At 45.1% G+C, this 16654-nt stretch overlaps 1 protein-coding gene across 2 annotated transcripts in view; it reads right to left on the bottom strand.

The window, feature by feature from the left end:
• Positions 1-16654, bottom strand: part of EPOR (erythropoietin receptor) — a 272782-nt gene that overhangs the window by 55242 nt on the left and 200886 nt on the right. For both annotated transcript variants that reach the window (XM_085600545.1, XM_085600544.1), the window contains exon 5: positions 10014-10167. In XM_085600545.1, the coding sequence (XP_085456671.1) occupies positions 10014-10167 (154 nt within the window). The remainder of the gene's footprint in view (positions 1-10013; positions 10168-16654) is intronic.

Genomic DNA, 16654 nt, shown 5'->3' on the forward strand with positions numbered 1-16654 from the left:
TGGCCTTCATCAGCCGCCGACTGCTGCCCCGAGAACAGAGGTGGAGCACCATCGAGCGGGAGGCCTTCGCCGTGGTATGGGCTCTCAAAAAGCTCCGGCCCTACCTTTTCGGCACCCACTTCCGAGTCCAGACTGACCACCGGCCCCTGCAGTGGCTAATGCAGATGCGGGGCGAGAACCCCAAATTGTTTCGATGGTTCATCTCGCTGCAAGGGATGGACTTCACCATAGAGCACCGGCCCGGCAACGACCACGCCAATGCCGACGGCCTATCCAGATCCTTCCGCCTCGGCGAGGAGAACCCCCAAGGAGATGGGTGACTCTCCCTGCCTTCCGCTGGGGGGGACGCTTGTTGGAGCCGGCCTCGTGGCGTGGTCCTGTTCCCCCTTGTCAAGCCGCACGAGGTCCCCTGCACCTCGGGGTTCCTCCATTTTGGATTGTACGTGACTCTGCGCACCAGCCTACGTGACCCCGCTCAACCCGGCCTCGGCCCCAGCAAGCCCCGACATCAAGGCACCAACAACTGGCCAGGGGGTACCACGTGAACACTTCCCCACTCCCGGCGGAGGGCAGTATCGATGGGACCCCCAACCGTCCTCCCACACCTAGGTGCGATCGCCCCACAGCTCTCCTGGGCCTGGCGCCTCTCCTGCTGAGCAAATGGCCGCTCCCAACCCGGCCTCTCCGCCCCCCCGGGCGCAAGGGTCCGGACATCAAAGGGCTCCAGACCTATATCTGGGGCGACCCTGCAACAGGACAGCAGTTGTATCCCGGAGTCAAGAGCCCTGCTGATCGGATCGCGGCTGACCCTACGGAGAAAGACTCATCCTGGAACCACGCTCTGAGCCCTGCTGACTACGTCGCGGCTCCACCGTGCTTAAAGACCTTCACGAACCCTTGGGGCCCTGCTGACGCTGTCGTGGCCCGGCCTTGTTGAACTTGCCATCAGAGCCCGGCTGACCTCGTCGCGGCTCGACCGAAGCGGACCTACCACAGGAGCCCTACTGACTGTGTCTCGGCTCGACCCAAGCGGAACTACCACCCGAGCCCTGCAGACCCCGTCACGGCTCTCCACGTCCGAGCTGCTTTGAGACCAGCACCTGCCGCTCCGGTCCCCGGAGCCACCTTCGGCCTAACGCAAGGTCTGGCGCAGAGCTTCCCCGTACCAGGCTGGTACTAAGACTGTCCTGCTACCCTGTCCCTACAAAGACATTGAGACTCTTTCTGGATCTCTCGATCCCCCTGTAAATATTTCGAATGTGCTACTATTGATAAAGTACCTAGATAAGCAACTGATACGGAGTCCTGTGTGGTGGTGTTACTGGGCCTAGTACGAGCATAGGAGAAAGACCTCTCCTAGGAGGCTTCTCAGCGGCGCTCGGCTATAACTTTGCGGTAGGAAGGTGCCCCGGAGTGGGCCCCCTGACTCCCCGGTGGTCCTCCCTCCAACACTTTTATTGGTGAAAAGCTGGCTTTCCCATTCCCTACCATTTATGAGAGTAGCATTCCCATAGTTTAATCTAGAGAGCACTAGAGACTGAACCCCCATTTTTAGGTCATCAATGGGTATGAAGGGTTTAGGTTTTCTTAGAATATGCAAATGTAGGTTGGTGCTCCTTGATGCAGCTTGTATGTGAGCTTGCATGTTTAGCTTTGAGTCTAGTGTGATGCCTAGTGATTTTGCCGATTTGCAGATAGTTGGGTTGCAGTTTTGCGAGTTGAGGTTTTGAAACCATAGTTGAGGTAGTTGGGCTTTGAGATGTGGGGAGAAGTGAATGAATTCAGTTTTTTGAGGATTTAGTTTTAGACGGTTGTATGCCAGCCAGATGTGTTTTCCGCAGGGTATCTTCTAGTCTCTGGATATCCTCTTGAGAGAATAGTTTGATATATAGTTGAAAATCATCTGTATACATGTTGTATGATAATTTTGATTGTTTCAGGATTTCAGTGAGTGGTTTTATGTACAGATTAGAGAGCGTTAGCGAGATTATAGAACTTTGTGGAACACCAGTGTCAATGTCTGTTACATTAGATAGGGTGTTGTTGATTTGGACCCATTGTTGTCTGTTCTGCAAGAAGGAGGTGAACCAGTTAAGGATGGCTCCAGATATGTTTATTCTGATTTCCAGAGTTTCTCTGAGGCGTTCATAGTTGATCATTTCGAACACTGAAGATAAATCCAGAAGTATCAGGAGACAGGATTAATTTTGGTCTAGTGAAGCTTGTATGTCATCTAGAATGTTCAGCATGGCCACCTCAGTGTTGTGTCCCGGTCTAAACCCAGATTGATGATTGTCTAATAGGTCTAAATTCTTAATGTATAGGTCAAAATTTTGAATGTGTTCACATAGGCAGACTGGATATTGGTCGGAAGTTGTTCAAGTCTTTCCAATCAGAGCCCGGTTTTTTCAGTAGGGGGGATACTTGTCCCATCTTCAAGCAATCTCGAGGGATCTTTGTTGGAGCGATGTGGTCACAATTTTGGTCCTTTTTGGAGTAAAGGATTGTTGGATCTCTTTCTGTAGATGGTAGGGAATGGCATCTTCAAAATGTGAGTTAGGTTTCATTAGGTGCATGTTTTTCTGTATTTCTCTCTCAGACATAGGTCTGAAACCGTTCCAGAATCTGGTTTTCCTTGAGACATATGGGGAGTGTTGGTCAGTATATATGCTGTGTGTTGTGAGGTTGGGGTTGGTGGAATCAAATCAAATGAAATAGTGCTTTATTCGATCACTAGTATCATAAAAGCAATGTGCAACAACATACAAAAACATTAAAATTCTATAATGGTTCACATCAGGTTAAAACATGATTAAACTAGGTTTTCAAGTTGCTAAATTTATAGGAGATTATGTGATAAAATAAGGATACTAGTAAGGGAAATAAAGTGTTAGGTGATGATATTTTTTCTTTATAAAATTGTAAAAACAAGGATGTATAAAACAGTGAAAGAAGAGGCATTAAAACACCACCAGACAGTAATGTGAATATGTGAAAACTATAAAGGAACTCTCACAAACAAAGAGAATGTATCTCAAGATAGGACACTCTATTTTTTAAAAGCACGTACATTCCTCCCAAAGGTACAAAATTAATGGACTTTTCAGCATGTTGTAATTAATGTACAATGGTAGAGGAACTGCCATTATTACTCGCCATATGGGAGCCCTTCAGAGCTTTGTGTCTGATAATCCAGGCGCGACTCAAAAACGTAGCCACCCCACAAATAATAAGCATGCTTGAGTCAGTTTTGAGAATACGGAGGGCGACCTTACGTGTGCCCATGGATTTACAGATTGGTTTTATCCATTTGGACCTGATGGTAGAATAAGCCGGGCAGGCAAATAAAACCTGGGACACACTTTACAGCGGGGCTCTGCAACAAGGACAAGCCTTGTGTTGATATTCGTGCAGGCTCCATTTAGATGTTGTTGCATGGACTGGGAGTGTGCCTAACCTAAATTGGGTGTATAGCAGCCTGTTGCGTGGAACCTGGATAATATCCAGGTAAGGCTCTAAGCCGCTGCACTGCTTATGACTGAAGAATTCATCTGTCAATCTCCCCAAATTTGTTTTGCTCAGCTCGTTGGAATCAACCCAGTTCCAATAAATATACTTCAGCTCTGGCTTGTTAGGTGCGACTTGAGTGACCCATGATTGGTGGAATCTCTAAGTTGGGTGTTTGCTAAGCTGGGAATAGAGTTGCGTATGGTTGCAATTTTGTCTTTAAAAAAAGTTGAGAAGGCATTGCAAATATCTACCGAGGTTTTAGCCATTATGTGTTCTGCAAGTTTTCCTGATTGTTTCTTTATTATGTCAAAGAGTTTTCTGGGCTGGTTCTTCGCTTTACCAAGTTGACACCCGATTCCTGTTGTTTTGGCTTTTAGGGTCGCATTTTTTAAGAGCTTGTGTTCATTCTTAGTTATTCGATCTGGGTAAGGCTTGGATCCTTCCACCATAGTCGTTCCAGCTGTCTTAGTTGTCTTCTTTCCTTGTTAATGTTTTGGTTGAACTATGGTTCTGAAGCTTTTTTCCTTTAGCCTTTTTAGTTTTAGTGGAGCAGCTTTCTGAACTATGTCAGTCATACTGCTGTTGTAGAATTGCGTTAGATCATGAACCAATGTTTGTTCAGACCAGGGTCACAAGGCAGTTTGACATATGTCCCCCAGTTCTGATCTGTTTACGTTGCTGAAATCCCTCACCCATGTTTTCTCTTCTCTTTTGAGCTTTAATTTTGGTTTATAGTGAGAATTTGATGGTTGGTCTGACGGGTCTACTGGGATTATTTACAGCATATTTACTGAACCCGGTTTAGCAATGATTAGGGTGAGGGGTGCACCTTTGTTGTGTGTTGGTCCTTCGCAGGTTTGAGTCATGTTGAGGTCCTGAAGAAGGTTACTGATTGCAGCCACTGTGGGGTCATTTACATTGTTCCGCTGCAGGTTGAAAACTCCCAATAATATAGTATTAGAAAGTGTAGAAGCATTGATTGTAATTGTTTCCATTAGTTGTTTCAGGAAGATAGTGTTGCCGCCCAGTGTATGGTATAAGAGGAGTGTTTTCACTTTCATTTTCTTTTCATGTTTGATGTCTACTCCCAAGAGTTCAAATGATGATGGCACATCTAGCGAGATCAGGTTTACGGTTAGGGAATTTCTGTAGCTTATAGCGAGCCCTCCACTCTGATTTACTGTGCGGTCAAGATGTAGTATGGCAAAATCCAGGGGAATGAGAAGGTCCATTATTGCAGCTGCTGTAGGATTGACAAAACACACAAGATGATGGACGGAATGTTGTACATTGACAAAACATTCACCCCCAGTCACAGATCTGGGTTTAATCCATTGTTATTTTGCTCACCACACCACCCCAGTCCAGACATGGCCATATGCAAATCAGTCTTGACCCTGTGCCTGATGGGAACAGTCCAGCCCGAACTACCAAGCCATGTCTTCCCTGGACCGGAATCAAGCATCCTAGGACCGGTTTCGGGGGTTCACCCCTCTTCAGCCAGGATAGCTTGACTCCAGTGGCGTAGTGAGCACCGGACCCACGTCTGGGCATACCCTTCCCACATAGGGTGAACAGCAAAACACACAAGATGATGGACGGAATGTTGCACATTGGCAAAACATTCACCCCCAGTCACAGATCTGGGTTTAATCCATCGTTATTTTACTCACCACACCACCCCAGTTCAGACATGGCCATATGCAAATCAGTTTTGACCCTGTGCCTCATGGGAACAGTCCAGTCCGAACTACCAAGCCATGTCTTCCCTGGACCGGAATAAAGCATCCTAGGACCGGTTTTGGGGTTTCACCCCTCTTCAGCCAGGATAGCTTGACCCCAGTGGCCTAGTGAGCACGGGACCCACGTCTGGGCATACCCTTCCCACATAGGGCAAACAGCAAAACACACAAGATGATGGACAGAATGTTGCACATTGGCAAAACATTCACCCTCAATCACAGATCTGGGTTTAATCCATCGTTATTTTGCTCACCACGCCACCCCAGTTCAGACATGGCCATATGCAAATCAGTCTTGACCCTGTGCCTCATGGGAACAGTCCAGCCCGAACTGCCAAGCCATGTCTTCCCTGGCAGTTCAGGCTGGACTGTTCCCATTGGGCACAGGGTCAAGACTGATTTGCATATGGCTGGGTCCAAACTGGAATGGCATGATGAGCAAAAAAACGATGGATTTAGGCCCAGATCTCTGTACTGGGGTGAATGTATGACATTGTTCTGCATTCTGTCCATCATTAGATCTTTTTGCATTTGTCACCCCGAGTGGGACGGGTATGCTCAGACGTGAGTCCCGTGCGCTCCATGCCACTGGAATCAAGCTATTCTGTCTGAAGAGGGGTGAAACCCCGAAACCGGTCCTAGGATGCTTGTTTCCAGTCCAGGGAGGACCTGGCCTGGCAGTTCGAGCTGGACTGTTCCCATTGGGCACGGGGTCAAGACTGATTTGCATATGGCTGGGTCCAAACTGGAATGGAATGGTGAGCAAAAAAACGATGGATTTAGGCCCAGATCTCTGTACTGGGGTGAATGTATGACATTGTTCTGCATTCTGTCCATCATTAGTTCTTTTTGCATTTGTCACCCCGAGTGGGACGGGTATGCTCAGACGTGAGTCCCGTGCTCTCCATGCCACTGGAACCAAGCTATCCTGGCTGAAGAGGGGTGAAACCCCAAAACCGGTCCTAGGATGCTTGTTTCCAGTCGAGGGAATACCTGGCCTGGCAGTTCGGGCTGGACTGTTCCCATTGGGCACAGAGTCAAGACTGATTTGCATATGGCTGGGTCGAAACTGGAATGGCATGGTGAGCACAAAAACGATGGATTTAGGCCCAGATCTCTGTACTGGGGTGAATGTATGACATTGTTCTGCATTCTGTCCATCATTAGTTCTTTTTGCATTTGTCACCCCGAGTGGGACGGGTATGCTCAGACGTGAGTCCCGTGCTCTCCATGCCACTGGAATCAAGCTATCTTGGCTGAAGAATGGTGAAACCCTGAAACCGGTCCTAGGATGCTTGTTTCCAGTCCAGGGAGGACCTGGCCTGGCATTTTGGGCTGGACTTTTGCCATTGTGCACAGGGTCAAGACTGGTTTGCATATGGCTAGGTCCAAACTGGAATGGCATGGTGAGCAAAAAACCGATGGATTTAGGCCCAGATCTCTGTACTGGGGTGAATGTATGACATTGTTCTGCATTCTGTCCATCATTAGTTCTTTTTGCATTTGTCACTCCGAGTGGGACGGGTATGCTCAGACATGAGTCCCGTGCTCTCCATGCCACTGGAATCAAGCTATCCTGGCTGAAGAGGTGTGAAACCCCAAAACAGGTCCTAGGATGCTTGTTTCCAGTTCAAGGAGGACCTGGCCTGGCAGTTCGGGCTGGACTGTTCCCATTGGGCACAGGGTCAAGACTGATTTGCATATGGCTGGGTCCAAACTGGAATGGCACGGTGAGCAAAAAAACGATGGATTTAGGCCCAGATCTCTGTACTGGGGTGAATGTATGACATTGTTCTGCATTCTGTCCATCATTAGTTCTTTTTGTATTTGTCACCCCGAAAGGACGAGTATGCTCAGACGTGATTCCCTTGCTCTCCATGCCACTTTCCATCATTAGTACTTTTTGCAGCTGTAGGATTGAGGCAGATTTCTGTTAGGAAGAGAATGTCCACATCATGCGCTAGGATCACATCTGCTCTATCAGTTGCATGTTTTGCAGCTGATCTGCATTTGTGAAGCATGCATTTCAGGTTTTTTATTGTTTTGAGGACATTGTGTTTGTTGTTATCGGGATCAGATTATTGTGAATGATTTGTAGAGGGTAGTTTTCCAGCTTGACGTTCGGTATTTTGGCTGTTGTGTCAGGGTAGGTTTTCTGTGCTCCCTGATAGTAAAATTAACAGTGTTTATCACTTCTTCAGAGAGGTGATTATTCGTTCTTCTCGGGCAGTGAAGCTTGTTGTCCTGGGGAGTTGTGCAAGTGGTGTTGAAGGTAAGTTTTCTCCTGGATGGGGAGTCAGTGCATTTAGACGTGTGCATATTTTCTAGGGTGTAAAGGAGAGTGATGACTTTCATCTTGACCCATATCATGTCCTCCATGAGCAGTTACAGTCTATGATTTGGGTTACGGGGAGTTTGTGGGATGTGCACTGAGAGATATCATTATCATTCTGTGTAGATGTTTGCAACTCTTTGTGATCATAAGGTATTATTGTTGCCATAAACTGCTCTATGTCAGTGGGATGTTTCTTAGGGACCGACGCACTTCCTGTACAAGAGTAGTTGGACCTCAGGAGGTGTGGGGTGTTTGTAGGGTCTAGTCTCAAACTCTGAGGAGCTATGTGGACTGTGGGGCTGAGATTGCTGACGAGGGTAGTACTTTGGGAGGCAAAAGTGGGTTTAGGGTAGGTGTTAGGGTTTGGAGGGGTATGAGATGGGTATCTAGGAAGTTTTGCTGGGGTGGCTGTTTGCCTTTTTGGGTCTGGGTGAAGATTCTGAGGGACTGGGTTGGCAGCAGGACTGCTGTTATCAATGGGTGTAGTTCTTTGGACTTGATTAGTGAGGAAGGAAGAGCCTAGTCCTCTCTCAGTTTTTGTAGAAAGAACCTAGTCCTTTCTCAGTTTTGTTGAAAGGGGTATGCCTAGAAACACCACTCAAAGTGGCCCAACCCCGATTAGTGTGTATTCTTAAGAATCAGAGTGAATGTCCTCTTTCTGTAATCATTAATTAACGCTTTGGCCATTTTAGAAGCCCATGTGTAATGCTCAAGTGCTGACCAGCCTGAAAACAAATAAATAGTCCCAAAGTTTCTCACCTAATATTCAGTGTATACACTGTAATTCTGCCTGTTAGTTCTGCTCAAGTTGCATCCATCTGGCCTTCTCAATGCTCTTCGATCTTCTTATGTGGTGATTGGGATTCAACTTCCCCTCTGAAGGTTAATTAGAGGGACGTTGATATGACCAGGATAGTTGAATTGTCAATTGTAAAAGGATGCAGTGGATGACGTTGGTGGTTGGAGGGGGGGTGGGGGGGACGTCAGGAATACTCTGAGCGCTTTGCGGTCCCATAGTACTCAACGACGACCATTTCTGGCTCCTGTCCTAGCCTTGCTTAATCTATACCTTCTTTATGGCCTGATGATCTGATGAAATTTGATCCTGTATGGGGCATCTCTGTGATGTCTGCAGTATTGCGATCCCTAGCACCTGGAGCTCTTAGAGGAGCGCCTACATGTCAGCCTAATACAGAATGACAGAGAAATAGAATTTTAACTTAGTAACCATTATTTCTCCATCATGAAAACTTCTCTTTTATTCATAAACCTAAATTAAAAATAGCAAGCTCAGCTCTCTGTTTAGAAAGGGTTTTAATAATGAGAATAATAGAGGGGAGGCCAGGTGGAAGTAAAAATTCAATCATGCATATACGTTTGGTAGGAAACCCAAGGTAACTAACTTGCCAGTCTGTGTCAATGCAATACTTTTTCCTCATGGTATCGATCATACTCCTATTGGCCGCTGTGCACATGCCAAATACGGAGACATTTATCATTTAAGTGTGTGCAGTGGCTGCTTTGTCATTGTGGATTTATGCTTTGGTTTACCAGGGAGTGGTCTGGTGACTTTTTAATAGCTTTCCGTAATGAATGAACATTTCCAGCAAACTAGAGATAGTTTAGCAGATTCCGAACTAGAGTAAATGGATTGGTAGTTCACAAACAACTGCTTTGGCATGCACATATGTTTCATTTTATTGAAATTGCAGTAAAGAGCATCCTTACTAAGAACTGAAACTACCGTTCAGGACGAGAGGTCAGATTCAAGAAGAGCGCTAAAAGGAATCTTCCCATTCCAACATATTTTCTGAAGGAGGAGGACTCTTCAGGGGCCGCTCTAATGTCATTATTATCATCCCAACATGTTTCTCTCCAGCAGGCCCCTCAAGACATACAAACCACTGTTTGCTCAAATACTAATGAGTTGTCTTTTGTTTCCTATAGGCAGTGGGACAATAATACAATTTTCGGAAGATTTTATGCTACCAGATATTGATGTTGTTTTTCATACCAAGGCTGCATTAGATCAAAAACAAGAACAGCTTTAAGGATATTCCTCCAAAAAATACATATGAATAAATTATGCAGCACACCCAGCACCTCTAGCTCGTAATCCCTCAAAGGATCTGAGTTATCTGGTACCCCTGCCATAGACTTTTCTTTACCGAATAATCTTACTGGTGTGCCATACTCAGAATCTTTCTTTGCCTGGAAACAATTTTATATATTTTAAATTGACTTGAAAAATTGGCTAATAACGCAGATTGTAAGCGATTTGTTTGATTAAAGTGAAAAGCCCAGATTTGTTCTAGGAGGAAGGCAGGATAGAAACCTGTTTATAACACTGGGCTTGCGTCATCCACTGGGAATGCTATGCTCTGCCTGTGGCCTGACTGATAGCAGTATGTGAAGCTCTGACTTACCTTTGGGCGTCACCACAGTCACTGGCTCCGACCAGGCACTCCAGTACCCATCAATGCTGCCCTCGTTGGCTTTAGCACGCACAGCTATGGTGTATGTTGTGTGACCTTTGGCATATGGAAGGACCAATTCTGTTTTTTCCCTCATAACCTCGACCTGGAAGGAGAAATACCACAGGGTGTAGAGAAGAAGCATGGAGGAACCACATACATTAAGGGTCATTCAGAGGGACCCTTTTTTGGGGGGGGGCGAAAGAAAGAGAGAGAGAAAGAAAGAGATTAGATAAATGAGATTGTATACAGTGATGACTCTTAAGACAATGACTGCGGACAGCAAAGCCCTCAGTGAAGGGCCCTGTAAGAAGGGCAACTGGCAGTAAGACACCTACTTCAGAGATGTTAGAACTGCTTCAGTGTTAGATATCACATGTTTGTTTTCCTCTGTGAAATTCCATCTAGACATGGAATTGACAGGCTCTGTATCCCTGTGCCAACCCTTTGAGTTTATGAAGTCTGAGTTGAAAGGTTTTGATTACCTTTGCCATTGACTGAGGCAACAGAGACATAACATTGATTGGCTCTGCAACCCTGTGCCAACCCATTGAGCCCACTCAATCCGAGCAGTAATAGTAAAAAAAATGTGTTCCTCATGGTGCTTGATTCCTCCTCTTGCTGACGGCAGGTATTGTGCCATAGCGCCATCGCATGCCCACCCACAGGCTTGGTGTCGGCTTTGCGTCCCTCACAGCTGATCTTCACGCCCTCAGCCCGCAAGCCCCCCTACACTCCATCCTTTGGCCCGAGAAAGTCTTCCTTCTTGAAAAAGAAGAGAGTAAGCTTTTCTTGAAGTGTGGCAGCTGATTACTATCGGCTGTATCACCCCCAGCGTCTTGCTGGTGTCCAGTTGCATCTTTGAAGGTTTTGTTAGTAAGCCAGTGAATTGCACAGAGGTGCGCGAGTGTAATGTGGGGCTGTGGTTTCGCTGCAGTTTATCTGCAGTTCCGAAAGGCTCTGGGCACTTGGATACCTGAAAAGCCAGTAGGTAAAGTTGGTGGCTGGCTGACAGAAACATATAGAGGAGGAAGTAAGAGGTTTATTTCTGGTACTACGCAGCTCGTAAACCTATATGCAAAGTACTCTCTTGTAAAATCGTACAGTAACCCCATTCAATCAGAATTACAGATCAGGCTGGATGTTTTGCAAGTGAGTAGTAATTACTACTACTGAAGCTGTGTCTGTTTGGAGCTGGTCCTCTATGAACTTACAATCCCCTCCTATCGCTGCTCTGTTTTGTTCAGCAACACTGCCATATTTTTTTCCTCATCTGATTATTGGCAGAAATTCTGCCTGTATTTTCCCTTAGCGCAGTTGAAAAGTCCTGTGCCTCTAGGTGTTTCCACCAGGATTGCTGAGCAGTCTGCACAGTCTTTTAGTATTCGGCATTCGGGATACCACACAGCTTTCAGTCACATTCTAAGGCCTGTATTAGCCATGGTAGTGGTGTGTTGGAGAACGGACTGTGCGACAACATAAACTTAATTGAGACTATATAATGACAGCCAGAAAGCTCAGTTCCTTCAGAATAATCTCTACCAGGTCATGCATAAAGACTCAATCTAATCCACTACAAAATAAATTATCTCATTTAAATGCGCTAAAAGGAATCTTCCCATTCCAACATATTTTCTGAAGGAGGAGGACTCTTCAGGGGCCGCTCTAATGTCATTATTATCATCCCAACAAGTTTCTGTCCAGCAGGCCCCTCAAGACATACAAACCACTGTTTGCTCAAATACTAATGAGTTGTCTTTTGTTTGCTATAGGCAGTGGGACAATAATACAATTTTCGGAAGATTTTATGCTACCAGATATTGATGTTGTTTTTCATACTAAGGCTGCTTTAGATCAAAAACACGAACAGCTTTAAGGATATTCCTCCAAAAAATACCTATGAATCAATTCTGCAGCACACCCAGCACCTCTAGCTCGTAATCCCTCAAAGGATCTGAGTTATCTGGTACCCCTGCCATAGACTTTTCTTTACCGAATAATCTTACTGGTGTGCCATACTCAGAATCTTTCTTTGCCTGGAAACAATTTTATCATCTATTTTAAATTGACTTGAAAAATTGGCTTATAACGCAGATCACATTTTAGATGCTGTATCTGTGATTCTTCATTAGCTGGCTGGGAAAAATTAGCTTCCTGAGCATGAGTATGTTTATAAACCTCAAATGAAGTATAGAGATTTTGGGACACAGGCCAGTGTACCTCACTGTCTAAAAGCATAAAAAAGCGCAAGGTCAAGTAAAAGAGATTCGAGATATTGTGCTTATAAAATCTGTTTGTTGAATCAATGGCTGAAATTCCTTCAAAGGTTGTTGCTATTAACTCATCTGAGCCCAAAGATGCTGTCTATCCAAATTTCCAGGGAAAGAGAAAAAACCTAAATCAAAAAGGCTCTACAATCGAAAACAACAGCAACATATCTACAAAAGTGTGACTATCGAACAAACGTCAAAAATTAATAAAAAGCGGTTGAGAAAACTGCGCTTCTCCCCAGCTGTGGACCTAGAAGTCATCCAAGCAGTTTTAAAAGAAAGTGATTCAATCTTAGAACCTTAATTATAATCTGTGGAGGACAAACAAGAGGAAGTTTCTCCTTCAAGGAGAATGGCTCAATTGAACCCTACAAGCTCAGCTAGCTGCCCGCCTTTTTCTAGTACCCTTAATCCTCAAGCTAAGGTGTTTTCCATTGTAACAAGAACAGAAACCGCTAATTGTTGTACTGTGCACAAAATTGTTAAAACTACTAATATTTTAGAAATTCCAGTTATGCTAGATTTTATTAATCTGTTTGACAACCAGGTATTGCCAATGAATAGATAATTTCTTTTGAATAGTCTGATATTGAAGCATTAAAGGTGGTCAGTATTAATGATATACAGTTAGTACAAATATTAGACATTGCTCTAGGTTTAAGATCTAAAGGTACATTTATTTCAAAAATAATTTTACAAACATATGACTATTTCCTTAGCCAGGGCATAGCTATTGTGCCTTATTCTTTTAGAAACAAGATTACAAATGGCAAGCAGCCTAACCATAAAGGACATTGGTACCATGAAGGGTCAGAAGAGAAGGATTTCTCAGAAAATGTTCAAAGGGGACAGGTAGAAAATATGGTAGTCTCCTTGGGTGAGGGGGGAGGGAATTTTCCATTTTCGATTAGACTAATGTCAGGAAAAAGACTAGCTATGATGACGCCAGACATTGGGATTGGCTTGCGGGTGCCCTTAATAATAATAGCCATCTGGGGATTCCACCCAAAACCTCCAAAGTTAACACTGGTTTGAGAGTGATCTCCTGGAACATGGCTGTTCTCTCTGTTGTTATACTAAAAGGTTAGTTCTGTTGTGTGACTATAATGCTGATATTATTTGTATCCAGGAAACATGGCCGACCAGTGTCTTTCAAGCTAAAAGCTATTATGTGCTAAGTTGTCTAGCAGTACCCTCCAAAAGGGGTCATCCAAGTGGCAGGGTTGCAATTTTATTGTCTAATATTTTTGACTGGCCTTATAGCCTTCAATTCCATTCTTCTAAACTAGCCAAATGATTATAGATTTGAAGAAATGATGGCAAAAAGCAGGATGAACTCTCTTTCGTTTTAGTAAATACATACATCCCTCCTGGCTCAGCCTTTTTGCATCTGGTTGAATCACTGTTCAATTATATTAGAGACTGGTGAATTGGAAACTTGCAAAAACATTGTTGTGGTAGGTGATTTGAATGTAAGAGTGTCTAGTGATAAGGCTCTGAAAGAGAGGAGGCATTTTATATCCCCTCAGCGAGTCTACCAGATAAAATAAAAACTGACTCCAGTGGCAGTATACGTTTGGAGCAATTAAGAAAGGTTGAGGACCTAATTGCGACTGTGAGGGTTGATAATGATATTCCAGCCAAATGCATTCATACATCGATTAGGGGTTTCCTCCATTATAGACTATCTGATTGTTTCCTATTCCTTTTTCCCCTTACTCTCTGATATGGACATAATTGACAACTCTTATAATGACCATAAGATCCTCTCATTCCACTTTTATTTTCAAGTAGATGGAGTAAGTCCTTGGAACCTTAAGGGGGATATAGTGAGTTTTAAAAAGAGAAATGGGAGGATATACTAGAATACCTCAAGATTAATACATTTAAAGGATAGGCTAATTAAAATTACAACTGATATTCACAGTCTGTACCTGGACCCACTCATACAATTCAATAGCCATATGAAGTCCCTCTGCAGATGGATGCGGCAATAGGCTAAAACTGATGCCCATACCAGTTAAAGAAAGGGACTGGATCAATTGTATATCGGAATTCTATGTGTAAAATTCAGGTGTCTCACTGAATCCTTATCTTTAACTGTCTCCTTCTGAAACCTTAACTATCTCCTGCTCTGCAGCAAACAATTCCACCTATGCCCCCCCTTCTAAGAAAACTGAAATTTTATTCAGGGTGGTAGATCTTCGAGGCCGTGGGTCCAGACGAAATCCCTGTCTCCGTAATTAAGAAGGAGGCTTCTCTTTGGTCCATCTTTTTAACTCTTTATTTTTATTATTGTTTTTTTAAATATCTTTATTGCATTTTATCTTTTCTGGTACATTAATCCACAGGCAGCTGTACACATCAATATGCCAACGATATCCCTTGTTCCTGAACACTTAGCATATAAATCAAACCATTTCCGTCATTTTACTTCATTGTCAGCCATGCCTGGGGCATGGGGGTTACATTTACGTAAACAAGTCCCTTCGGGCTCCTACAGCCCGCACATTCTGTCATCTCCAGTGGAGGGCCAGGGTGAAGGTGCTAAGTACGCCTCTCCATGGCAGCGAGGGCATTTCGTAAGAACATCAATGCATACTGATAAGTACATTTCGCAATGACATCCAACTCTGGAATTGCATCATATAACGTGTCATAAGTAAATAGATCAATGGGCGTTCCAACGTCAAGTCTGTGTTTTAGATATTATGTTTTTTCTGTGCAAGTATGGTGTGTGGGCTGCTACTTTAATGTTCTGTATGATTGCGTGGTTATGGAAGTGATGCGCTACAGGAGCTGCTTTCGCATGGTGTTTTTGGGGTAATGTGAGGTTCCTGCCTAGTCTAGCGATTACAATTGGGGTGGCATGTAAAGACAGTGCGGTGTCGGCGACCAGGAGCCTCTTTAGGCATCAGGTCCTGCTTGGTGCACTGGAGGCATCTGCAGCATGGCCTGAGGGCGTGTGAGATTTCTTAGCATTTCGTCCCAAGTCTGTGCAATGGGATACTTTCGCAACCCTGCCGTTTCTTCCCTGTGGAGGGTGGTACCCTCCGTCCGTGCCCAGACTTCAAGTGATTTCACCCAGTGTGATACCTCTGGTGGATCCTTGTGTTTCCACCTCTTAGTTATGAGGCGCTTTGCTGTTATGAGGCCCAGGTCCCGAAACCTGGAGCCTGCCTTATTGGCCTTGGTTCTCTTATAAAGCCCCAGAATGCAAACCTCCCACGTGGAGGGTATCTCAGTGCTCGTGCAGTTGGCTAGTTTTTCCAATATCGCGCGCCAGTAGGGTAGAAGCAGGGGACAGGACCACAACATATGTAATAGATCAGCGCCTAGGAAACGACACCTCGGGCATTCGGAAGTGTTGACATTAAAATATTTATTCATTTTGTCTGGTGAAAGGTACGCCCTATGTAATATGTAAGTTTGTATTAGTTTGAATCGTGAGTTTCGCGGTATGTGTGTGGCACTAGCTATGACACGCTCCCACTCTTTATCCGTCCAGTGACGGCCCCTGTCTTCTGTCCAATATGTGAGGAGTCTCTGCAATGGTTTCAATACATGGATAAGCAGGGCTTGCACCAGCCAATGTATCACATGCGAGCCCTCCCCCATTACATGCAAGTACTGTATTAACTGGTGTGTCGGCAGCTCGTCGGTCATGTCACCCCACTGTTGTGTGAATGTTCGCATAATGGCTGCGTGCAAGAGAAACTGGCCCGCTGGTAATCCATTTTCTGCCGTCAGTGTCGCGAAAGGTACTAGGGCACTGTCCACGTACAGGTCACCAAGTGTCTCCACACCCACTGCAACCCAGGGCGTCAATGTCGTGTCTGTTATAGGGTCCCTGCCCCTGGGCGTCCCAAGAAGCGGTAGTACCGGGGCGTATGGGAGCGTGTCTTTTGTGAGGTGAAGGCTTCTCCTGAAACACCTGTGAGCCAGCTCGACATGTATTTGTGTTGGGCGAGGGTTTTTTCCTAGTGGGTGAAACAGTCCACAGTTCTGGGCCTGCGTCCAGACTGTGTCTCCGGTTGTCGTGTCTGCTAGATTCTTGCCACTGAGCCACTTCGCGACCCACAGTAATTGCGCCGCTAAATAATATAATTCCAGGTGAGGGACTGCTAAGCCGCCACTTTCCGGGGGTGCATATAGTTTCTGCAGTGCTATCCTGGGTCGCCTCGCGTTCCAGATCAAGCCACAGAGGATCCCCTCTAATTCCCTGAATAGCTTCACTGGGACATACACCGGGAGATTCGCAAAATAATATAATAACCTGGGTAGTACTATCATTTTGGTTAAGGTGACACGGCCCATCACATT

Source organism: Triturus cristatus, chromosome 4_2 (genome assembly GCF_964204655.1).
Source record: "Triturus cristatus chromosome 4_2, aTriCri1.1, whole genome shotgun sequence".
Taxonomy (NCBI): Eukaryota; Metazoa; Chordata; class Amphibia; order Caudata; family Salamandridae; genus Triturus; species Triturus cristatus.